Source organism: Amblyomma maculatum, chromosome 6 (assembly GCF_055883805.1).
Source record: "Amblyomma maculatum isolate TAMU_Amacu chromosome 6, ASM5588380v1, whole genome shotgun sequence".
Classification (NCBI taxonomy): Eukaryota; Metazoa; Arthropoda; class Arachnida; order Ixodida; family Ixodidae; genus Amblyomma; species Amblyomma maculatum.
Window position 1 is genome coordinate 98,786,556 of NC_139349.1, and position 26,563 is coordinate 98,813,118.

The following is a 26,563-nucleotide window of genomic DNA, read 5'->3' on the forward strand; positions in this document are numbered from 1 at the left end:
ATGTTACGGCAGTGTCAGCGCACTTGTCGCGTGTGGTAGTGCAGTTCTTGTTTCCATTCGCAGGTTGAATTGTGTAAGTTGTTTCCTTCTTCCATGAATTGTGTCCATATTTTCCGCTGACATTTGCCTTGACAGCTTACCAGCTGATTACGTTTAGGTTACCGGCAGCACTAAAAACAGTATTCTATTAGTCTCGCTAAATTTTCATGGTTCGATCACCCTGAGCATTGTTAGAAGACGGCGCTTGTTTGGACTGCGCTTATCACCACCTCGCGATCACAAGTCTATTGTGCATTGTGGCGCTGTGGCCTTGTGGCCAACTGCTATTTATTTACGTAAAACTCCCGGTAGTACACCTCCGGCATAGCTTGGCAGCCCTGACTTGTACACTTAAACATATTCGTGCTTGGTGACTTCATCATTACAACGATGTGGCATGTGCACTGTGCACTTTCAGATTTATGATTGGAGTAGCACTTCGCGTCGGTGCCGTTACTTCGTTGGTACGTTCTTCATCACAGGTCGCCTTGGCTCTGTGCTCAACGATGGCCACATTCGAGACACTGAAGTTTGATAACTTGGCCCTGAAGACGCTACCCATAGACAAAGAGGAGCGCAATTACGTGCGCACTGTGAACGGTGCCGTGTTCTCCCGTGTCTCGCCGACTCCGCTCGAATCTCCAGAACTAGTCGTCTTCTCCGAAGATGCGATGATGCTGCTGGACCTTCCTCCTTCGGAGCTCGAAATGCAGGATGCAGCGGAGTATTTCTCGGGCAATAAGCTCCTGCCAGGTTCGGAAACAGCCGCACACTGCTACTGTGGTCATCAATTCGGCTACTTCGCTGGGCAGCTTGGCGACGGCGCAGCAATGTGTGTTTGCGTTCATTCATTTTTATTCCCCAGAATCTGTTTCTTGTGTTTAAACATGTATGAATGGCGCTGCCAAATTTCGTGTGTCCAATTTCTGGATTTGAAGCTGCGCTAGTAGAAACTTATTTAACTTGTGTATAACTGTCGTGAAGACAAATGTGGTAATTTTGTACGTGGCCAAAGTGATATATTTCAGATTTGCTCGACTATTTCCATCATGCTTTATTCCACATGCTGTTGAGCGCAGAAAATATATTGGAGAATAATCTTAAACTAATGCTAGAATATTGAGCTTATCATATGCACAGGGTTATCTTTAATTTTTACTCAAAAAACAGAACTGCAAATACTGTTGGTTGTCTCCACAGCTCGGAACAAAGGAGCCATTTCTTTACACAGCCAGTGCACGATATGTTGGCTTGCAGAATTTTTTTGTGCCGTAAAGTAGACGCGTGCATGCAAAACGAGGGGGTATTTATTGACTGCATTTGCATGCGAGAGAAGTGTGGAGAAAAAGGGAAGAACTGTGGTAACAGAGGACTGTCTCATTCATCGTGCTATGAGGGGGTATTTATTGACTGCACTCGCATGCGAGAGAAGTGTGCAGAAAGAGGGATGAACTCTCATTTATCGTGCTATGAGGGGGTATTTATTGACTGCACTTGCATACGAGAGAAGTGTGCAGAAAGAGGGATGAACTCTGGTAACAGAGTACTGTCTCATTCATCGTGCTATGAGGGGGTATTTATTGACTGCACTTGCATGCAAGAGAAGTGTGGAGAAAGAGGGAAGAACTCTGGTAACAGAGGACTGTCTCATTCATCGTGCTATGAGGGGGTATTTATTGACTGCACTTGCATGCCAGAGAAGTGTGGAGAAAGAGGGAAGAACTGGTAACAGCAGGACTGTCTCATTCATCGTGCTATGAGGGGGTATTTATTGACTGCACTTGCATGCGAGAGAAGTGTGCAGAAAGAGGGATGAACTCTTGTAACAGAGGACTGTCTCATTCATCGTGCTATGAGGGGGTATTTATTGACTGCACTTGCATGCCAGAGAAGTGTGCAGAAAGAGGGATGAACTCTGGTAACAGAGGACTGTCTCATTCATCGTGCTATGAGGGGGTATTTATTGACTGCACTTGCATGCGAGAGAAGTGTGGAGAAAGAGGGAAGAACTCTGGTAACAGAGGACTGTCTCATTCATCATGCTATGACCTTTGTGTTAAGGCCTTTTGTGCTTTTTGTTAGATGAATTGCTTCACCTTTTTTGTTTTATTTTTACTTTCTGTCCTATAATTTTCTTTTAGACCACATTGTTGTATTGGCTGGGGTGGCGATAACAAATGGAGCCGAGACTTAAGTGAATGTGACCATGACCAGTCCCGGTCTTTTATTGAATGAGTACAATTGTTTTAGGGGCAATGACACATGACACAGAGAGCTGACAGATGAATACACAGGATTCACACACACAAGTACACAGCCAATTGATGAAACCAGAACAAGAATCAAAACACGAAAAACACTTATAAATATACATCTGAAAAGATCTCCAACCTCTGGCCAAGCCCCCTGTTTGGGTATGTATATGCCAGCCATTATAAGGTTCACAACAACGAATGTCTCATTGGCTGCCCTATACTTGGAGCAAGGAAACAGATGATGCAAAGGGAAAATAGAGCTAAGGGTAAAATATTTGTGAATGATGTACGTAAGTTATAAATTTGTGTGTGGCGATGGTGCGACCCCTTATGCATGCGTGAGGCCCCTTCGAATAGGCGATACAGATAAGTTTGCTGAAAGGCAGATGAATTATTACTGTTCTCATTTTAGATTAACGTTTCTACGGAAAAAACAAACAAAAAAAAAACTTTTTTCCTTTTTTTTCATAAAGGTACCTGGGGGAAGTCATCAACCGCAAGGGTGAACGTTGGGAAATTCAGCTGAAGGGCGCTGGGCTGACACCATACTCGAGGTCTGCAGATGGACGGAAAGTTCTGCGGTCGTCACTTCGAGAATTTTTGTGTAGTGAGGCAAGTTGCAATTACTGGCGTATGGTAGACAATTTTATATCTGTATACGTGGAGTGTCTCTGAGAATAATGTATAGATATTCTTAAGCTTTATGCGAATCTTGTTGTTAAAAGGGGTTTTAGCTTTCAGCAAAGATGTTTTTATTTATTTTTCTTTCGATTTGCACAGAAATTTTCGAACTTATTGAAAATTAGTCTGACTGCTTGCTACAGTTTTTAGGTATATCTCAAGAACAGGTTTGTGTACTACTATGCATTTTTCTTTATTATTGTGAAAAAGCCTGCATAATTATCAAAGTGTGGCAAAAGTCTAGCCCTTTGATAGATATAATTTCCCAAAGACAAATTTTCAGTTTTGAGTTTTTGTGATGGCTGTTGTAAAAGACATGGCTAAGGTAAGAGGGAAATTAAGTACAAGGAATTCAAAACTGGTAAATTCTAGAAAAAAAATGTCCTGACCTTTAGTTGGTCCCAGGAGTGCAACAAACAAGGCGGCTTAAAATATATAAACCAGTCGTGAAGAAATCGACTCCGCAAGGTATAATGGTCTAGCCTAGTCTGAAAACTGGAATGGATAAAGAGGTCGATTGTTGGTGAATTTCTCCAATCTGCATACCAACACGGGTCAATGAACAGATTCATTAGAGTACATTTTTGTGTGTTTCAGCCAAGGAACATCAGGACTGCATAAAAAATTATGCATACAAAAGGGTAAAAATATTTTTTTAAAATTGATTTATGTTTTCATCTTTCATGATCTGACAGCCAGATACTACCTTAAATGCTTTAAAAAATCTAAGCATCGTTCTTAAAGCTTAGCTAGATCACTTGAAGCATTCAGAGTGGTTTTATCATCACATGGCCACACGAACATTGCTAGAACACTGCACAAGATGGCCGTGCAACGACTAAAAAAGCAAGAAGAGCATTTATTTGATGATTCCAGATAGGGTGAAACTGATCAAGTCTGGTACGTGTAAACTAGGATATCTTTTCACATCAGCAGCTGCAAGTTTACTGTTCTGCTTATTTTAATGCACAAGCATTAAGTGGGCATGTTTTCAAGGTCGTGTCACCAGAAGTTGCGACAGGATTACGTTGAACAAAACAAATGGCAAGATAACAAATGGTTGCTCTAGATATAGGTTGAAAAAATCTCGCTGGAGAAAAAATTTGGTGCTGCAGAATAATTAATTAATTAGAGCCAATTAAATCAATCAGATGTCGGGTATGTCGTGTCACCAGCAGCAAGGTTACATTTGAATGAATTAAGTGATAAGAAAATGAATAGTTGCACTAGATATAGATGAAAAAATCTCGCTGGAGAAAAAATTTGGTGCTGCAGAATAATTAATTAATTAGAGCAATTAAATCAATCAGATGTCGGGTATGTCGTGTCACGAGCAGCAAGGTTACATTTGAATGAATTAAGTGATAAGAAAACGAATAGTTGCACTAGATATAGATGAAAAAATCTCGCTATGGAAAAAATTAGGTGCATGCAAAATAATTAGTTAATTAGAGCCAGTTAACTCAATCAGACGTTGGGTATCTCGTGTTTTGTCGGCAGGATTATGTTCGAACAATATGAATGATAAAAAAAACGATTGGTTGCACTAGATATAGGATGAAAAAATCTCGCTGGGGAAAAAATGTGGTGCATGCAGAGTGATTAGTTAATTAATTAGAGCCAATTAAGTCAATCCGACATCATGTATGTTTTTAAGGTTGTGCCATCAGAAGTTTGTTGGCAGGGCTATGTTCAAATGAAACGAGTTGTAAGAAAACTAATGGTCGCACTAAATAGAGGCTGAAAAATTATCGCAGGGGAAAAATTTGGTGCATGTGGAATCGTTAGTTAATTAATTAGACCCAATTAAGTAATTCAGACTTTGAAATTGCTAAGGGGGTTAATGTCGACGTCCAAGGGGAGTCACATGGTACCCAACTTTCATGGGGTGTTATGTCACTATGATGTTGCAAACCGGAAGCCTCTTCTTCTGTGTCTCTTCTTTCTTCCACAAAGAGTGCTTATGCATTCCTCTAATGCATGTGCCACAGTGGCCTCAAAAGTTTTCTTTCTTTGTTCTAGGCCATGCATTACCTCGGTATTCCTACTACTAGAGCAGGAACATGCGTCACATCCTCGTCTACTGTATCACGTGACATGTTCTATGATGGACATCCCAAAGATGAGAAGTGTTCAGTCATTCTGCGGATTGCCCCAACATTCCTAAGGTTGGAACTGCTTCAATAATTTCTCCGCATCTGTATCTTACTTGTCCTGTTAATGCAATAATGCAATATTTTATTTGTCCTGGCACTCCAATATAGCTGGGTAACGGTGTGTTTTATATGATGTGTCATTTGAGTGATGAACAGAGCCTTAGAATGATATTTTTCTTAACACTTACCAGTAATGCGGGTGGTGCCCTGCTTATAAAAGCTAGCTGCACATTGCAGACACCTTTTTCTTCAAAATTTTAAAATTGTATTTGTGTTGGCGGAGTTGTTCAATGGCGAAAGTTGCCTGTCGCCACTATTGGACTAGTCGCCACGTGCCCACTATTCAAATGATTAGCAAAGTTATTGCTTACCAAAGGATTAATCACGACGATTGAGGTGAAGTCTTGTAAGTGGTGACGGACAACACTCGTTGATTCTCATGCATGAAACATGCATGCAGTGTTTTTATGTACATTGTGGACACGGACACTTGAAGCACATCATGAAGCACATAATTTGGTCAATTCACTAATATTATTCTTTCTTGCTTTCTAAAAGTGTGTGTCATTGTAAAAGCAAGAGCTAGCAGTAATGAATCTGGAGCTGAATTCATAAAGTACGGTTTGCGATTTGCATGCAGTATGGTTAATAGCTGATTGGTTCCTTGGCTGTTGCGTTGTGATTCGCCTGTGTGCAGGAGCCAGCCAATCGCAAACTGTTCCTAAACATAAAAAGGTGTGGAAATCTGTGGCTTGATTATTTGATACCAGCTCTAGCCTTCGAGCATCGTGTACCCTTTTGCGCAAGAGGATAAGTGGTTTTGGTTGGCCGTCATGCGCATTCTTTGTTTTTCTCATTGCGGCTACTGCCTTGGATGGTGTATGTTGTTTGAAGCAAGCTGCACAACAGCTTTCGTGGCAGTATTAAGGGTGCGTTTCCCAGCTCCGCGGCATTGCTATTGGTGGTGTTGGCCCAACGCCTTGCTGCACTGATTGGTCAACATGCCGTGATGTCACGCATAATGTTGTTGCAAGTGCCACGTTGAATGGTGCGAGTGCAGTGATGTCACTATAGCGGTAGCTTAGTGACATCATACTCACTCAACCAGAAGAGTAGACAAATAATAGAGAATAAACTATATTATACATCCACCAGTGCAATCGCTGTTGCTGAAATTTAACTTGCATGAGAATTACTTCATCAACATTCATATGATATTTTTCTCTCGCTGTTGGTTATAGTGTATAGGAAATGAGCAAAGTCTTATCAGTCGCAGTGTTTCGGAAGCACCTGCCCCTACTTCTGGTGTAGTTTCAGTTTTGTTACCGTTATATTTAAGTTCGTGTCAATAATTTAGTTCTGTCTTTGCCTTTGAGGCATGCAGTCAACTAGGGTACTGCTGAAGGTGATATGCTTACCCAGCCAGAACCATAACACCTTGTGCATGTTCACACAGGTTTTACTTCATTTATATAGCAAGCAGTGTGTTGTGTTTACAGAATGTCAGTCATGCGTTTCCGAATTTATTGGCATATCCCAGAACCTTTAATGAAACATATCATAGATTAGTCATCAAGTTGCAAAAGCTCTTTCACTCTCACTAGGTTTGGTTCCTTTGAGATCTTTAAGACATTGGACAGCTTCACTGGAAGAGTCGGGCCTAGTGTTGGCCGTAAGGAAATCTTGCTTCAGCTTCTCAATTACACCGTCGAGTCCTTCTTTCCAGAGGTAAGTAATGTTTTCGTATGTGTGACCACAGCATTAAGCAGCCGAAGATTTCATTTTTTGCATAGCAGCTTAGAGTCAAACCTTCCTCTTCTGCCGCAGATTTATCACGGCAGTCGTGATGACCAGGAGCAAATGTATGTGCAATTCTTCAATGATGTTGTCAAGAAAACAGCACAGCTTGTGGCCAAGTGGCAGTGTGTAGGATTTTGCCATGGGTATGTTCTCAGTTCCTTAGCTTCAGTTTACCCCCATATAAATGAATTTGTTTCAATACACGTTTATCTCTTTAGGGTTCTCAACACGGACAACATGAGCATTGTTGGGCTCACCATTGACTATGGTCCATTCGGGTTCATGGACCGTTTCAACCCTGATCACATTTGCAACACGTCAGGTAATGTCATTCAGTCAGCTATCACCCACTTTTAATGCATGTTCGTAAGAGGGATTATGCTGCAGATTTTTCTTCACAGATGATGGCGGCCGGTACACCTACATCAAGCAGCCAGAGATATGCCTGTGGAACCTGAGAAAGTTTGCAGAAGCCATACAGTCTGCTGTCCCACTTTCTAAGACTTTGCCCGGTTTGGAGCTGTATGCTTCAGAATACGAAGTGTGCTTCCTGGGCGAGATGAGAAAGAAGCTCGGCCTTGTGAAGAGAGAACTTGTGGAAGACAAGTAAGTTTCGTCACTTTCAGAGATGCCATGTCAGGCCCCTTATTTCATATGCTCAACAAAGGTCTGGAACTCGGGCATGTTTTGTGCAGTTCCGCCACTACGACAGATGTTTCTCGTATTGCAGTGTTTGCGTTCATTCATTGTTCTACACTTTTAGCACAACTTCTCTTCATTCCAGGGGACAAATTAAAAGTGTCTTTTCTCTATAGCTTACCAAATTCTAAATACAAAGGGGCCTTTGTAATTGAAAATAGAGCTTTTTATAATCTAGAAAAGACCAACAAGCAGGGTAGAGGTATCAACACCATTGTCCATTTTCACAAATCACTATGATGTCAAGACAGATTATTGAGTGTGTATCGCTGAGGCTAGAATACACTGCCATCAACGTTCAAGGAGTGATCACAAAGTCTTCTTGGTATCTAGACACCGCGAGTTTTCATCGAGTGGCAGAAAGTAATGTGCCATTTTTAAATTCAGTTAAACCCAACAGATATCATACCTAAAATCCACAAATGCAAATATTCCAATGTTTTAGTTTGCTTGGGCATTCCTCAGAAAGGTATTCTAGGTCGTTCACTATTTATTGTGTACGTTGGCGCAGTGGTGGCATAGAGGTAGAACATCCACCTCTCATGCAAGAGGGCTGCGGTTCGAATCCCGGTGCCGCGCAATTCCCCACCGGATAAAAACAAAAAAACACGCATGTTGATGGAATTACATAAACAGATTTGGGGTGCAACCTGATGCTGGTGAACACCTCCGGACACGCACTCCCTCACCACAACATGGTTTGGCCACCCTGGTGTAGTAATTGGCCGCAACCTCCTATGAATACTTTAACAAGCCCCCGGCCCTCAGTCCCCAACAACTGCGGAGCAACTCACCGTGGCAGCGGTCAGACCTGTGACGCAGTGGAAGGCCCTAAGAATTTCTGGCTCCGAGGACAGGCCGGCAATGAAAACTGACTCTGTCAACGTTTAACGCTAGAATCCTAGCTAGTGAGGCTAGTTTAGCAGTCCTCTTCAAGGAACTAACAGGCATAAAATGGAATGTCATAACGCTTAGTGAAGTTAGGAGGCCAAATGAGGCAAAGAGTGAACATGTGTTGTGGTATCGAGGTTTACCGGTGAGAGGAGAATTAGGAGTAGGGCTCCTGGTCAATAAGCATATAGCTGACAACATAGATGAATTCTATAGCGTTAATGAGCGGGTGGCAGGCATCGTAATCAAGCGCTCAAGCATCTGATGTCACCATTGAATGGAAAACCTGGAGCATAACCACGAAGAATTATTCCCTGACTTCGGTTTAATATAGTTGAGCCACTGCTACTTCTTTTTTTTTTTTAACTCACAAAATGCCTATAGTATGCACTATACCTTTATTGGAGAGGGCCTGGTGACAGTGGTGACAATGTATAACGATAAGTTAGCCATACCTATGTTTTTTGCCTTCAATCCTTTTGTTTTTCTAGTAAAAATGCTAAACCCATTGCCTACAATGCTCTCATTAGAGCTAAATAAGAGTGCGCCTCTTTAATTTAAAGCTGCCTTATTAAATGTCAGCTGCCTCAAGCTCCTGCAGAATAAAACAGCTCATGCATCCTATCTGATTTCAGATGAACGTGTAGTGTTCAAGACTGCAGGCTAACCTTATCTATTTTTGATCTGGATGATAGATTTAATGCGCAGAGTGCAATACTGTTTCACATTCGGTATATCTCATTAAAAACACCTTTCTTGTTTACCAACTGCAAACATTTTTGCTGGAAGCAATAACATTTGTAAAGTTTTTCTTTTACACATGAAAACACTTTAGCTTTTTTTAGCCACTGTTACTTGCAGTCTTTTCATTAAGGAACAAACTGCATGACTTATTGGTCATTATACCTAACTGAGAAGGATTTTGCTCCATATTCAGTGACCCATTTAGGTGTTTTTAATTGCCATTTCTGTGATTTATCCATTCTGTTGCTGGCATCATACTTCTTAAGTGCTTCTTGTCACTTTTGTTGCCTTGCTTGGTATGCAGTTTATGCCTAAATTCTGTTTTATACTTCCTTCATGAAATTTACTTCTTCAGCAGTACAACAATGAATTGACCGTGACGAATAAATGCATATTTTGTAGCATAACAGACATTAGCCACAATTAGCCAAACAGTTGGTTTCTACAAAAAACAGTATGGAGTTGTTCTCAGTGCCTGGGTAGTGAATGCATGCTGAATTTTGATGGTGCGTAAAACACTTCCAGAAACCTGGTCACATCCTTTTATGATGCTATGGAGGAGACGGGAGCAGATTTCACGAGGTCCTTCAGGTGTTTGAGTACTCTTGCAGTCCCGGGCCACCCTGAGCACGAGTTGAGCAAAGAGAGCCTTCTGTCCAAGCTCTTGTCGTGCTGTAGCACCCACAGCGAACTCACTGCGCACCTTCATGCTCAGACCAGCTCCCGGTAAGTTTCACATTGCACGCTATATCATGGGGCTGATTCTTCGGTTGTGTGTAATGTGCTTGCTTGCACTCGGAAATCTTTAATGAATTTAATAATAATAATAATAATAATAATAATTGTTTCACCGGAAAGGAAAGGTACAGTATCTGTCACACTTGTTCTGTGGACACCTGAACCGCTCCAAGGTGGGAGTGAAAGCGGAGAGAGAAAAAGAAGTGCGTAATGGAGAGCTCTGGAGTAATTTCGACCACTTGGGGATCTTTAACGTGCAGTGACACTGCACAGCATATGGATGCCACTTTGTTTCGCCTCCATCGAAAATTTGTTTAAATGTAGTTTTTGCTGCTGTCCTTGCTCGCGACTGCTATTGCATAGCCCCGTATGGTTTTCGTGTGCTAACTTTTGAACTATTTTCATTGTGCATGTATATAAAAAGCAAACAACAAAACAATCCAATGCAATGAGGAGTTATGAATGAAAGATAATAAAAAAAGAAGTAACATGCATAATAGAAGTGCGCGTAACAAAACAGTGGCAGTGTTTCTCGGTGAAATTCCTTCTTTCATGAGCAATGAGACAATTTTGTTTTTCAATGTATTTAGAACTTTTCTGGGCGACCTTTTTGAGATGGGGCAAATTATTACACTGATGAGAATCACAACTGCATTGAACTGTTTTGCAGTTCTTTTGGTTTTCTTGCCTGTGTTGTTTGCTTTATGCCTTCTTTTCTTCAGTGCCAGTGAGCACGCTATCCTTATTGCTGTCATGGAAAGAAACATTCTTTTGGGAGCAGTACATAAAGGTGGCTGCGAAAGTGCAGTAGACTCTGAGACCATGAAAATTTGTCTGCCTCATCAGAAGCGCTCTTCAAAATGATATGTGAACATATGAGATCTGTTAAAATAAAATGTAAGTTACAAGAAAACAATGACTGAACCGATCTTGCAGCAATAAGATAATAATTGTAAAGAGAGCATTTGTTGTACTGAGGTAAGATCGACGACAATGGCATAAAGCAAGCCTGTGTCGTGTCAAGGGAAAGCAACATTGGTGTAGTTTCTTTTTCACCATCTTTTTCTTGGGGCACATGTGGAGAACATGTGTGCTGATACATAGTGCGCAAATGCACAGGTATCTGGACATGCCAGATTCCGTGCTGTTTTTTTTTTTTTTTTTAATTTTACGTTTAGTCTCTGGAAAACCAACCAGATGTTTTCACATGCTTTTCTTATCTTACAGTTCGGCTTAATGGGCGCTTACTGTACATTCAGATATATTTACATTATGTGTTGCTCCATCTTTCACATTTTGTTTTTATGTGTGTAATTCAGCTAGTATAGCCTCCATCTTCTTTTTTTCTATATCCTTCCAGGGACTTCCAGCTGTTTCTCATACTCTCCAAGACCAACCCAGAGTTGCTGCAACAGCTTGGCAAGGGTGCTCTTGCCAAAGAGAGAATTATGGCCCAGATGGAGAAGGCCAAGGAACTTAAGGTGAATATAGCAAGTGCGTCATTTAAATTAAGTGCTCTCACAGCTACCAGAAGCACATTAAAAAGATAAGGTTTCTGTCTTGCTCCATTAAAGTTTTTATGACATGCCTTCACAGTGAGCTTGTGGCCTACCTTTGTTGTGCAGGCAAGTTTTGTAAGTGCCGATACCTTCATTTCTTCTCTGCTTCAGTAGCATAACGAACAGATTAAAAGGTTGGAAAAATAAGGTTTTTAAACAGTTACACTAAATTTTTATCCATAAGGTGTCACAACTGTGAAATTGTGACCAGCTCCTGGCACAAGCCCAAGATTTTAAGGCACTGACTGAAACCTTCATTGCTTTTCTAGATGGCTACCTTTTTCCTGTACTTCTTTCACTTGTCTTTTCTGTTCATCTTCATGACTTGCAAATCACTACTTTGTGGTGCAGGAAATGAGTACAGACGATTTGGAGACAAGAAACAGGAGGGTGTGGACAAATTGGATAGAAGGATATTGCAAGAGGTTGAAGACAGATGTAGAAGGTGTGGAAGACTTGCAGGCTCTGCAAGATGAGAGGGTTCGTCAAATGAACAGCCACAATCCAAGGTACCTACTTTGAGTGACAAATCATTCTTTTATGCCCTTACTGATGTAGTAACTGCGACGGTGATGCAATAAAAGCTCCCTTGAAAAAGTTGCTGTTTCCATCAGGATCACCAAGTGGAACTTCACAGACCTATTGTAAACCTTGTCAGTGACATGAGTTAGAACTCCTGTTACATGGGCTTAAATGGTTTTGATCAACAGGCTCATAAAAATAATTTTGCTAAATATGTGAGTGACTGCGTTGGCAAATGGATTATATCTTCTGCCGGTTTCATGTGCACTTACTGTTTTGTTTCCTTTCCATCATGCTAAAATCCCCTTACGACTGTTGCAGTATGCGGAATCAAATAAAGCGAGATGTTGAGCAAATCTGCTTGAACGCTGCTTTGCAGGTCTATACGAAAGTAGAATATAACAGGCTGCAGGTGTTGAGAGGTGTGATGAATTTTGTGAATGGAGAGGGTGCGGTATGCTGGCTTCACAGACGTGCCGAGGAATATGTTATATAGTACCGAGTATACCAGCATCAATTGTTTGTTTTCACTCACAAAAATATATTGGTTATTATATATCGAATCTTCATAGTGTTATGGAGACAACATTTCTAGACTTACTTCTCTAGGCAACTTTAGCAGAAAAGGAAAGGGAAGTGTGCTTGTGCTATTGCATAGTCACAGCTAAAGTGACTATGCAACAGCACAAGCATTGAGGCCCAGAAGTGCTTCTTCTGTTTTCTAACCAATTATTTTTCAGGTAAAAAAATGGTTAAACTACTAATTTCCCATGGATCGGCACCTTGACTGAAGAAACTGAAATTTTTCCCTGTGCTTTGCTCGCTTTTAGTGGCTGCTGACCTTCTTCGTATTAATGTTATCTTGTTTGGGAAATGCTGTTGAGCAAAGCCTGCAGTTCTGTTGTTGCCGCTCTGTTTTGCAGGTTCGTCCTCAGGAACCACATTGCGCAGAGAGCTATTGATGCAGCAGAGAAAGGAGACTACTCCGAAGCTCGCAAAGTGCTGAAAATTCTGAAGCACCCATATTTTGATGACCCACTGGAGCTTAGGGGTAAGGTTAACATTACGCCAATGCATTTCTGTTACAAGCATTTGACAGTGTATTGGAAAGCAATTTTGGGCATCCGCCTTGGCCGCGTGAGGCGACTTGTTCAAAGTCTATCGACCAGCTGGCTTTTCTAGGGGTGTGCGCTTGGAATAAGCTTCACAACCCTTGCTGTGTCGTCCTTTTAGGGGTGGGAGGCGGGAAGAGGGGGAACAAATCCAGTTTCAGACACCCAGGTTGCAAAGGTGGTTCGAGTTGCTGCATATTTTGTTTACTTTTGAGTTCTAGACTAACTTAACCAGCGCGTGTCACTGGTGAAGTTTCCTTATCAGAAAATCACCGCAATCCTGGGCAAGTTCAGGTTTCTCTGGCTGTCTGACTTTGTGAGAAAATAAAATAAGGGAGACTAGCAGGCTTTGCTGCATGAGGTGGGTTTAAGTTTGGCAGCGGAATGCTGAAGACCCCTTTTTCCAAACATTTCACCCCAGAGGTACTGGGAGCAATTTTCCAAGAGCTACACTGTACCCATTGGAAAACCAATTAGAAAACTCAATAGTGCTGGGATTACTGGTCAACACTACCCAGCTGTTATTAAGTGTATCAGTTGGTTCCTTTAAAACAACTTGTTACGAGTTATTAACATTCATTCTTCTTTGAAATATTTTCTAATACAGTCGAACCCGAATATATCGAACCCGGGTATTTCGAATTTTGGTTATATCGAACTCTTGAAATATCCCCTTGAAAATCCCATGTAAAAGTATAGGAAAGCTTCGTCGTATATCGAAGTCAATTTCACCGGTCATTCGATATATCAAACTCTGCACCACGCATTGGACGGTGCGCCTTCCCCAAAGACGATCGTATCATCGGTCATTTGCTGCATGACGTTTTCAAGCCGCGCGCGGAAGGAATGAGAGAGCACAGTTCGGCGACGGCTGGTCTAGGGCACCGCCGCGCCCTTTCTCCAAAGGCGCCCGCATCTGCGGTGATCGCTGCCACGCGCCAGCACGTGACGTTTGCAAGCCATGTGCGTGAAGGAATGAGAGAGAGCCAATGCAGCAGTGGTGTTCAGGAGAGGCAAAACGTGATAGAGGGAAGCGAAAGGATGTGCCCACTCTTCTGCCGAGCTTTATCTCTCCTTCCTCTCACTTTTCTGGTCTCCGTTTGCAGCAGCACGCACTACGCACGTGCGGACAAGGTAGCTCAGCCTGTGGCAGGCGCTTTCTCGAGTGTGTGCTGTGAACGCTCTGCGCTAGGCGGCTGACGTGCGATGCGCAGCTGTGGACGCAAAAGCGGCAGTTTTTTTTTTTTTTTTTCGGGAGTCGTCCTTACAGTTGTCGTCAGCAGTACCGGAGTTCGTGAACGTTCAACATTATGCACAAAGCGAAAAAAGAAGAGAGGGGAAGAAACACTCCAACAAACAAGCGCTTGTTTTTTTGCGTGTTTCTTCCCCTGTCTTCATTTTTCGCGCTGTGCATAATGTTACTTGTCGTGCTGAACGTGCGGCGCAGCGTAAGCCATGGCGGCTGCGGACTGTTTATTTTATTTTTTTTGCTAGAGTCGTCCCTTCTTACATCTATGAATCAACGAAAGCACGTGGTCAGCTGCGATTAAGACACACCCCGCCTGGGTGGCGCAGTGGTTACAGCACTCGACTACTGTTCCCAAGGACGCGGGATCGAATCCCGGCCTCGGTGGCCACTTTTAGATGGAGGCGAAAAGCAAGGCACCCGTGTGCTATGCGATATCAGTGCACGTTAAAGAACCCCAGGTGGTCAAAATTTCTGGAAACCTCCACTACGGCGTCTCTCATAGCCTGAGTTTCTTTGGGACGTTAAACCCCACAAACTAACCAACCAAACCAAACGAAACCGATCATTACACCGACTTTTAGCATTGTTTTCTTCTCATGGCATTTGCAGCTATCATGCTTCCAATGATTTTGTGGCAGTGGACTACGCCCGCCCCAAGCGCGGCTTGATAAATCGAACCAGGCTTGTGCAATCAAGCCATCACGAGCACTCTGCCAAGTTCGCTCCGCCACCCCTGGATCTATCAAACGCATAGTTGAAAGATAGACACGCTGTGACATTATCGCTGCGTAGCATCTTGGCGCACTGCCAATATATGAGCTGTGGATGTGAAGGTCGAAACCGAGGGACGCATCTCCGAACGTATTTTTTTTTTTTTAATTCTCGGTGGGGGGAGGGGGGCAAACGTGGGGGGGTTGGGTTCATTATGCGACTGGGTTGATTACGTGACAAATACCGTATCATTTTTCACGATCCCAAGTAGCATCTCAAGCCGATTTCTGTATATCAAATTATCGATATATCGAACTCTTTCGTGATCCCCTTTGAGTTCGATATATCTGGGTTCGACTGCATCATAGTGTTGCATAATATTTATATTGTCTTTGCCCTGATGAATACAAAGTGGTGGAACAGTTGAAGCCCATGCAGATTGCTAGTACTTTTCCAGAGTTCCATTTTACACATGGCTTCTTTATGAATTAAAGATTTTTAAACATGCATGTACTAATGCAGAGTAAGCGTGATTCAGTCATTTTTGTGACAAGGTCACATCTGTATTGATTCAAGGCTGTATACTTTGTTGCATCGGGTTCCGCACTTAATTTGTGTTCAACTTTGAGAGCATCCAGTTGCTGTGGTGCTTGCTTATCAATAATGGCATCCAACATTGAGCTGCTTACAAACAAATGTGTCTGCCGCCTTGATGGCATTGTTATGGTGATAATATTTGAAGTTATTGATGTGCGAAAAAAAGGTGTATTGCTGAGGTTAAATGCCTGTTGTGTGCAGGAAAGGAAGTGTGCCCAGCTGTGTTTGATGAAGAGTTTTACGAAGGAAGACATTCCTTGAGCGCAACTCCACTGAGAGTATCGTGCTCGTCTTAAGGTAACTACAACAGCTTCCATTCTGCAGAGATGCATAGTGTGATCCAAAATGAGGACACATTTTTGCTATTCTGTTATCTAGCCCCCTTGTCAGTGTAAGCTAGAAAAAGATAGTTTTTGTCCCAGTGTGCTCAAACATGCAGCAGCAATGACCGGTTCTTATTGGTAAAGAGATGGCTACATGACCCCATTGTAGCAATGTTACTATTGAAGTTTTTGTTCCTAGTACATATACCGTTACTCTTGCAACAGATGATACCATCACCTTTCATTACCACTTCCACCATTATCGGGGTGAAACAAAAACTAGCTGTTTTTTTCATGGAACACTTGAATACCTATTTATTGTCCAACTGCAAACATAGGTGCTGTATAGTTCTTGGTGTATTTGTTATCTGTATATTTAAATATGCGTGTTCAAAAACTTTAACTGTACTGTTCAGAAGGCTGGGCTAAAGTCTTTGCTGCAGAAAGGCTTTTTTGGTGTGCCATTATGCTGATCTACACTATTCATATCCCATCTGTGGTAACCCATCTGTTCAAAGACAAACGTAACAGTGACCACAAGAGTTAGTTTCAGTAAAGGTGAAAATAACATTAACCTTGCGTTGTTTTTGTGATGCTTATCTCCCTGCATTCCTTTTCACCATTAAGGGCTGTGATTCTCAGTTTAGTACCCTCCTTTGAGCTGCGGCCATAACCCCGAAACATAGATCTTGGGGAATAGACAGATGCGATATTGATTTCACAATGTACATGTCACATCCGTCCCATTCCTTTCCCATGCATTTTCTGTTATTTGGACCTGGTTCACAATAAGTCATGGACCTCCAATAACCGTGAATAAATTCTGCCATTATACCAGGTCGTGGCAACTCTTTAGCACTGTCACCATCATCTCATGCCTAGTATTAGCCAACTACATCAGACACAGTTTATGCTCAGTGGATGCAAGTGTTAGATTATGTGTCCCCACTTTCGCAGCCTTGTGAAATTCAGCGTTTGAATTTACTTCTTTCGTATGGTAGGCACGTAAGGATCATTTTTTGTCGTCTTGTGGTAGTGTACGAATGTCGAAGACTGAATTTTGTTTTTTAATACACTCTGCCTCTAGCACCACATACTTAGTCCAGCAGTGCTCGGATTTTTGTATCCCTTGGATAAAAAGGATCTCTCGAGGCTCTTAAAGTAGTAATTTACAGTGGAGATAGCTTGTTCATCCAGTGAATTCCTACCCAGCCATTTCTTCAGGATCGGGAACAGAAAGATGTCGCAGAGGGCCAAATCCAGAGAAGAAGGTGGATGGGGCACCACCTCGAAGCCTAATGAAACTTGATCACCTCGATAATCGACCTGTGGTGCACAGCATTATTCTGTTGAAAGAGGACTCTTTTTGCTCTCACCCTCGCCATTTAATGCGCAGCAGTTCTTTCAAGTCGATATAGAAGTGTTGTATAATATGGTCCTGCTATTGTTTTGCCATATTTAAGCAGTTTGTGAAGAATATTTACCAGAAAAACCAAAGGACAGTAGTCGTCACCCTTCCAGCTAACAAAGCAGTCTCTGCCTTTTTTTTGGAACGCCTTTCTCCAGGCCCAGTCCACTCCTCTGGTTTATGTTTAGGTCCCAGATCCATATTGAAAGTCCTGCTGGGGGGGTTACAAGCAAGCATTGATGAACACTGCTTTGAGATACCTGCCTTCGTGTGCTTTTGATTGATAGCCGGCAATATTGGCCTTCCTAGTGCGTGTAGACTTTTTCGTCTGCAATTTTACGTTAAGCATATTGTATGCTCTGTGTGCAGAGACGTCTACACTCTCGGCTATCTTATGCACCTAATTCAGCAGTCTTTTGTAACAGTGCCATGGATTTCGTATTCCATTTGTGACTGTGTGACCTCCAAGTTTGGATGCGTTTAAATTTGTTAATCCAGTGAAAAATGGTCTTCAGCGATGGTGTAGAGTATTCATGAAATTTGTTGAACTCAGCTTTAATTTGGGCTGCCGTCCAATGTTTAAAATAAAAACGTTTGATCGCCATGCGAAATTCATCTTCCTCCGTTTTGGTGGTGGTTACCTAGACATGCTTTGTAAATCCACCGTCAGAAGCGCCTGCTAACAGTCGGTGCTGGCAGAAACGAAGTCTGACATCATACGAAGGCGGCCACTTGCATACCACATAAAAGGAAACGGTCTGTGGCGCCATCTTTTGTGAACAACCCTCGTAATATGCAAATTTACCAGCACTGTTTACATCAGAAACTACCGCATTGGCGTGGCGGCTCAGTGGTTAGGGCACCTGACCGCCTTTCCCAAGAGGGTGCGGGCTCAACTCGGGCACGGCCTTTGCTTTTCTATGGTGCACATTAAAGGGACACTGAACAGAAAAGTGAAGTGGGCTTGCATCGATAGAATACCAGTTCCTGATAACAAAGACACCACTCTTACTGAAAACAAAGTTCTAGCAAGGTAGAAAAGAGCAAGAATAGAGATACCTGTGAGCAAGAAGAGAGATACAGGTATCGCCGCACACAACCGAAACGGCTGAAGCTCGCAACTGCGAGTCACGTGACGCGGAATGGATCTCGGAGGCCGACAAATTTTAATTACGCTGCATGCTTGAATCGAGTGGCAAGTTTTGTCTCTAACATAATAACATGCCTTTATCATGTGAAGACGACAGCGTAAAGACAATCTAAATGAGACAAGGCAAGGAAAACATACTTGGCGGCCTTGTTCTTTTGTTTTGGTGATGTTCCAGCGCAGGCGTGCTCGCATAATTTCGTTTTTGACATGCAGCTGAAACGGCTAAGTGCTCTTCGGAAGATTATGTTTCGCCTGACGTATTTTCGTTTACTTTACCGCAGTCTACCTAACGCTAGACCACTGCGAGCTGCTTTCCTCCATGCGCGCCGCTCACAGTGTTGACGACGGTGCGACGCAAAGGCCGGCGGTAGCTTTCATGCTTTCATTTCGGCTGCTGCTAGACTACACCGCTCACCGCTGGCTAGCAATCACGGAGTCTGTATTACGTCATGGACAGTGTCATTTTATCCAAGTTGGGTTGAACTGCTTGAATTCAACTGGCAGGGGAAAAAAACTGCTCAACTTCTTATCGCAACATCCCATCAATAAATACACCTTATGCTGCCAGACAAGTGACAGCAATGTTACGAAATATAGTACTATCAGGTTCTGCTAACATAAAAATTGTCGTCAGTGTTCCTTTAAGGAATTGCAAGGGGTTGAAATTTCTGGAGCCCTCCACTACTGCTTCCCTCATAGTCCAAACCAATCAATCAGAACCAGTCCAAAAAAGCCAGTAAATGACTTGTCTGCGAGTAAATGCGAGTACCTTGTAAATGACCATAAAACACGGAGTGCCATATCTATGCCTCATTTTAGGCTCACATTCATGAAAATGCCAGCCAAATACGGTAGGGTTAACTTGGTTAACCAGAGATGTGCCAAGTTTTTGTGCAGGCGTAAGTTGACGGAGAAAACATGCAATGCATAGCATGAGGACGTGTTTCAGTTTAACACGAGGGGTAATTGACTGCATCAATAGCTACGGCATTCCATACATAGTGTCACAAGAAATTCAGGGTTTGATCCACTACGCTCTAACTTAGTTTCTTTTCCCTGGGTGACAGTCATGCACTCACCATGAAAACACTGTTGCTGTGGCAACTAGGCTGAGGTGCAAGACATCTGGACGAGTGTTTTCACATTAAAACGATGACAGTTTGACCACTGGTACTATACGCAAGAACCGGACCTGCACATTTATCATGGAAAATGTTTGTGAAGCGGCAGAAACAAGTGATAAAGCAGCAACATTGGTAGCAATTAGTATCATAACAGTCTAAGTATACCGTACGGTTTACCGGACACCTCCCACGCAGGCACAGTGGTTACAACTACACTCACTGTAAATGTGCGTGCGCAGGAGGGGACCAGCAAACCGGTATATATGTCTGCAGTAGTACGGCTCTGGCACATTATATCCCTCTAGTGTTGTAGATGGCACAAAATGGAGTCTTTGTTACTCCATTTGCGATTGATGTGAACAGGAAATTTCATTCGCAATGGGAGTTGGGAAGATAATCCTCTACTTTGCTCCATAGGGCACGCTCACAGGCTATTATCCTTGGGGAATAGCATACCCCTGTTTGAGACTGGTTATTCAGTCGCATGTGACTTGAGAACGCAGCAGTAAATACTCCTCAAAGGATGCCCTGATCAGTCGATGCAACTGACCAATGGTCATCATGTTGTGGTTAATCCCATGTCACCTTGAGGCACAGTCATACACTGCGCTTCATAATTATTACAGCTTGTCTTTTGCACTGACCTATTCACCTTGAAGGTTGTAGCCTGGTTTTTGAGCTTTTGTGTTGTGCCAGTGGAAGATGCAGACTGCAGCTTTGCTTACCTCTGTAGTTGCATACAGCTTAAGAAGCAGTTGGTAACTATGAGCTATGCCTGTATTGCTGCGCTGACCATGTGCAACAGCAAATGAAATGAGTTTTTCAATGTTAAGGTGAGAGCCTTTAATGCCTCATCGTTGTCAGCAGAGGTGTCACGCTTTCAAGAGCGAGAGTTAAAAATAAATTAAAACCTTGTCTCCACCGGGAATTGAACCTCCACTCCCTAGGATCCCCAGTCCAGCGCTCAACTGCACCACACCCCGGATCGCGAAACGCTCTTCATAATGCCCCTTGTCTACCGTGAGGATGATAGCGGGATTACGCGAGTGACAGATACTGCGCCTTTCCTTTTCTGTAAATGAATTATAGAATGTGTTCAATGAAATATTGGGTGTATTCGACAAGGGGCGCGCAATGTACCGTCAGACAGGTCACAATGTCACCAGGCAATTCATGCATATACAAAATTGAGCCCGCCAGCGTCCGATCCAGGCATCCGTGCAGCAGCTTTTATTTGCCGCAGCCTCGAACGCCGCACCACACAGCAAATAGAAGCAGACCCAGATAGACGTTAATACAGCAGGCATCAGCGGCGTTTGAAATTGATTTGCAGGATAGAAAAGGCGCAGTATCTGTCACAATTCTCCACGAACACATGTACCACGCCGTAAAGGAAGGGAGGAAGGTGGGAGTGAAAGAAGAGAGGGAGATAGAGGTGCCGTAATGGAGGGCTACAATCCACTGCGCTATAATAGCTTTCGCCTCATCGCACTTTTGTGGTCCAAAGTGCCCTCTAAAATTGATAATAGTATATTAGACAAGCATAGACAAATTCGAAGTTATGGCACACTTCCATCTGGCGGTTAGAGGTGCCGTAATGGAGGGCTACAATCCACTGCGCTATAATAGCTTTCGCCTCATCGCACTTTTGTGGTCCAAAGTGCCCTCTAAAATTGATAATAGTATATTAGACAAGCATAGACAAATTCGAAGTTATGGCACACTTCCATCTGGCGGTTAGCTTTTTGCTTACGCAACGAGAAAAGCATTGCAATGGACTGCTTTTCGTAATAGGGGAATTCCGTGTGGTGGTCACTGCAGAATTGAATTGCATTCGACTGCGGGACAAATGCACCCGTATTCCTCATTTTTTAGCTCGGCCAGAGTGGCAATTCTGCTGGTGTTGCGAAGTAGGCAGAATAACAATTTGAGCTAGGATGCCTCGGCCTCCCACAGGAATTGCGACGAGAAATCCTGCCGTGTAGATCAGACCACACATTTCTGAAGCAGCGAGAAATAAATGCACGGGGAAGTTAGCAGCTGATGAAGCGAAAGTGCTTGAGATCAGCTGTCGGTATACCAAGAAAACCCTGGAAGCTGTTGAAAAACTGCAGTGGTGCTGTTCAAATTACAGATTGAAGAATCCTATTTCTTTTTTTTTTTCGATGCAAGCCAAGCCAGGTTTTAAAGGCATGGAAAAAACTTTTTTCTGTTGACTGCCATCCCTCATGAGCAGGCACTACCAACAGAGTTGCAGTGACTCTGTATCTCTCGAGATATTCAAGAAAGCCAAAGTAGTAAAACGCATGCAAGTTTAGGCACATAACGGAACCAGTCTCTACTGCAAAGCGTTGGCGTTCTTATAGATTTTCATATACTGCGTTCAAGCTAATCTTTCCTTGCCATGCAAAAAGTGAAAAACCGATTCCACCTTTTATGGTTTGTGTTTCCCTATCATCCACTGATCTACTCTAAACACGGCAGGTCTTGTAATATATACAGAATTAATGTGGTCTGCGTGCCTTTCTTCTGTTTCTCCGATTGATTGTTGTTGCCCCGGAATGTTGGGTATGCAAAGTTGATATTTTTTTAATGTTACCCCTTGCTTGGTCTTCTTGACTGCAGTACTTGTAAATAAATTAATTTTTCTGCAGGGCTTCAACAGCGGTGCAGCGAGTGTGCTTCGACAGGAGAACACGCAGGCAAAGCTTTCGATGTGCGACAAACAAAGAAGCGCATCACGGCAATGCATATATCCCTAAATGACCAGCCACACATATATCGCCACATAACTAGTGGTTAGAGGTAGAGGTTTCTTTTGCCTCACAATTAGTGGTTAAAGGTAGCAGTTCCTTTCTCACAAACATCACATTATTAGAGATGAAAACCTTCACAAGTTGCGTATATTGTGAGATGGCTGCTCTAGGCTGCAGCTGTGATATATGCACAGACGCCACACACGAACTGCATGCCACTCGGCACTTAGTTCCACAAGCTTTGTGTAAGTTTGCGAGTAAAAGCACTGAAATCACAGTCTGATGAAATGCAAATTAGGTGATGAGGTCAGTTTAAAATGTCATAAATATGCATTCGTGTTATGTTGGCCATCAAAGTTAATGTATTCACAGCCCAATGTGCTTCTGTGTTCTTTGAAACAATAAAATGAAAATTTTTTTTTTTCGAGGTGGTTAGATCTTTAATCCCATGAGGGCTACCATGCTATTTACAATGATACAATGAATCTTTTTTTTTTCCCCCTCAATTTTCATCCTTCAACGTAAATACAAAACTATAATACAGAGTCCAAGAGTTCAACAAAACCCTCTTTCACGGTCACCACAGTTCCATGGTGGAAGAAATACCTATGTACAGGAAAAACACTCATACCAAAAGAGCCACCGATGTCGCGCTTCAATGAGACAGTGTTGTACTTCGAAATGCCTTAGCTCTTACGCTGTCCGCTGGCACCACACACCACTGTACAAACATTCACACACAGCTACCAATTTACATGACCAAGACACCTTCCTGCACATCTGACGAGCAAAGGTGCTTTTTCTTTGTGATCTGTGAACACCCAGGCGCCTACCATTAGAGTGGGCTTAATAAGCAAGTGCATGAATATCACGCCTCAATGTACAGCCATCCAAGCCAATACACGAAGTAACGGACAATTTCCAGGGCAGTTTTACAAGCGTCAAGAAAATAAAAAACAAAAAACAACACACCCCTGAGGTCGCTAATTTACAAGCCGCCGCATCAAGACTGCAGGGGAATGAAAGAACACACGGTTTTCCCTGACGAACTTTCACTGCAACTTACATGTGCAACTTTGCTCTCCTATTTGTGCAGACTCCGCAAACGGTAGTTTGTGCCAAGTACCACAACTATACCGAATCATTTGCAAAGCACGAAGAGGATGAATGGTAACCATGTCCCAGTCGTGATTTGAAAGTACGAAGCCCGACAGTTTAACGAACACTGCTGCCACTGTATTTTGCCCTATAGCATGAATGAGTGGATAAAAAGCGCACTCTCGATTTCAAGAATCGCGGGGAGAAAATTTTAGGCCCACATTTTTTTTTTCCTCCCCCCGTGTCGTTTCTATTTCTGCCAATCACAAGCTAACACACATGTGCAAACATGGAACACACGCACACCAGCACGTTAGCTTCACTCACACTGACAGATGAATCCAACTAGAACAGCCATTAGTTACACAATGGGTGTATACACATGCATGCACACGCACACACATTGTCAAGAGCACGTTGTACAATGAGATGAAAGAGCTCACAAGCTCATTCACTTCCGTCTCTTCTCTGTTCTTTCCCCCTCCCCAAACCCAAGTAAAAAAAAGGGGGGAAAAAAGGAACCCTTCCCCACAGAAGTCCCTGTTTATGAGGTATTATCACAGCTACAGAACCAAGCCATGGATGTGGCCGTTGCAATTATGCACCGCAGAAAGGCAGGAAAAAAAAAAAGGGAAACATCATACACCAGTGCACAACAGTTCCCCCCAAAAAACGGTCAAAATTTGCCGCAGTAGAACACGCTCTCCTCCCCAAAAGCAAAGTCATCGTCCCCGTTTTCCAGTTCTTGTCCCAAACTCAACTCAACACCGTTTGCACAGCTCCTCTCTACACTATACAGGCTCAAACAACACCTTGACAAGGCTGGGAACAACACCAGCCAGGCTAACATTGCCAGTATGAGCTCTAGAAACAGCATCTTGCACACAAGCCCCGCATTCCACTCCACAGCCGTTTCGTCTTGTTCTTGTCTTTTCATTTCACAGAAAGAAAGAAAAAAAAATTAAGGGGGAGGGGGGGGGAGGGGCATTGCAATTAAAACCTACTTTGATCCTCTTATTTCTAAATAGGCCCTTATGAAAACGAAAAACTTCTCGCAGGCTGGCAGTGGAAAAAAAGGAAAGGAAAGGAGGATGTACCGCTTTTTAAACGCGACTGCTAGCAAACAAGCACCGAGATAGGCCAGAATAGCCGACATTGAACTGTTGCCAATTAATTACCAGGAATTAAGACGGGAGATATTTGATTTGAGAATGCAATCCAAGATTTTCGAGCGGCTCCTCTTTCGTGCCTTGGGCATGGGAGGACAACCGGTGAAATTCGAAGAGAAATAATGAAATCAAAAGACAAGGCTGGCCAGGCTGTTAACCAGCAGCTACCCAACCGCACTTACAGGCAAACCAAAACCTGATCTTCAACTACTAGGCAACAGAAAACTGCTGCAGGAACCGAGAAGGGGGTGGGCAGCGAGCCTGAACATCATGAAGAACCGAGGTTCGGCAGTGCCTCTAGAGCTGTGCCCATATTCCCCCGATCTCTTCCCAGCGGCGACAACCAACGGCAAACAGTAACAAACAGGTGGTCATGGCTGTCACAACATGCGTCAGTTGAGCAGAACAAGAAGGTTTTCCTGGGTGGCCGGCCAAAAGGGGAGAAAGGGCGTGCGGTCCAACCCAGGGGCAGCAGCAGCACCCTGGGCAAGCGTGTCTTCTCCCTGAAAAACTGTGCCAGTTTTTCCAACGACTGCACAGCAGGAGGAGTGTGACTTGTGCCACCAGCAGCTGTGGCACCCACACAGTGCCTTCGGCAGTCGCCTGTGCCACGAGCCGGCAACGGGAGACTCGGTGGGACTCGAGAAAGCGTGGGGGCGGCTGTCAGGTCACATCCATGGGTAGTGCCCCGTCCGGCTCCAGCTTGACTCGGCCTAGGCTGCCACTCAGTTCATGGCGTGCCCTGCAAGCATATTGTGCCCTTCAAGTCACATTTTCACACAATAAGAGCTGCATTAGTACAATGGGTGATAATCCAAGCTCCGTGCAAAGAGGGTGTGGTGACACCACCTCACTGCCCGACCATGTGACTGGGCAAGCTGGCCTTCGATTGTTTTCCCCTGTCTGGTTGAGAGATTTGTCGAAGAAGTGATATCAAGAAACGATGCTTCAACAGAACTCTGGAACTTCATTCACAATTATCTCGGCAACGCAGCACAAGAAAGATGCTGGTAGTGGTCCTGAATGGTAATCTCAGAGGCCTGGCATAGCTTCTTGCTTCTGCTGATTTGCCAATTTCAGCACACGGTTGCCAATTCATTTTTAAATTAACTTAGCGGTCAGTGCAGATGCCTACTTTGTGGCTTTTCCCAATTAAACTTGCTAGTTAATTTGGTTCACTCTCCTAATCTTAACAGAGTTCAATTTGTGAAGTTGAATATCGATCGGTTAGCGGAAGGTAGTCATATCTACAATGAACCTTTGTAACTTGAAAAATCCCCAAGGCATGCCTATCTTGTAACGTTTTTTTCTCCAAATCTGTCCTGCGAAAATTCAAAGAGAAATTGGTGTGGCTGTAGCGTCATGCAGGAAGTAAATGAATATGCCTGTGCTTGTGTTCTACAATGCATGCGTGCAGCATGTACGTCATGAGGTTCTGGCACTGGTAGCTGAAGCACACACACACACACACCACCTCCTCTACTGACTTCGAAGCTTGGATGGAGCAAGGACAGAGTTCATTTCCCATGAGGCATCATGGAGGACATGACCCTTCTACGATGGGCAGCAGCGTCGTCCCATACCATCACAGAGATGGCAGTGGCCGTTGTAACTGTCGCATTTCAAACATAACAGGAAGCAACTGGCAAAGATTCAAACATTGGATTCACTGCACTGCACGCTTCACCGCAATGCTTGAACGTGGGGACAGTTCAGTGAAGCATCTTCAAATCCTGCATAATATTTATAGTGAATTTTTCAGAAGGAAGGGCATCCACTTCT

General features: G+C 43.3%; 2 protein-coding genes across 3 annotated transcripts in view; one reads left to right on the forward strand and one right to left on the reverse strand.

Moving 5' to 3' along the window:
- Positions 1-2: 2 nt before the first annotated feature.
- LOC146186383 (protein adenylyltransferase SelO, mitochondrial-like) lies at positions 3-22,938 on the forward strand. 2 transcript variants are annotated; one of them, XM_084607164.1, is made up of 14 exons: positions 3-73; positions 522-871; positions 2,768-2,906; positions 4,998-5,143; positions 6,736-6,859; positions 6,959-7,074; positions 7,150-7,253; positions 7,333-7,537; positions 9,791-9,991; positions 11,364-11,484; positions 11,914-12,071; positions 13,008-13,135; positions 15,955-16,050; positions 22,413-22,938. In XM_084607164.1, exons 2-13 carry the CDS (start codon positions 546-548, stop codon positions 16,047-16,049), a joined length of 1,863 nt encoding a protein of 620 aa, XP_084463290.1. In that variant the 5' UTR covers positions 3-73; positions 522-545; the 3' UTR covers position 16,050; positions 22,413-22,938. The 2 variants fall into 2 exon arrangements, with proteins under 2 accessions (XP_084463290.1, XP_084463289.1); XM_084607163.1 differs by lacking the exon at positions 3-73 and having other exon boundaries at positions 80-871.
- The window catches only part of E(Pc) (Enhancer of Polycomb), an 80,049-nt gene continuing 75,392 nt past the window's right edge, over positions 21,907-26,563 (reverse strand). Inside the window, exon 15 of the mRNA XM_084607162.1 lies at positions 21,907-25,523. Coding sequence (XP_084463288.1) covers positions 25,445-25,523 — 79 coding nt within the window. The 3' untranslated portion in view covers positions 21,907-25,444. The remainder of the gene's footprint in view (positions 25,524-26,563) is intronic.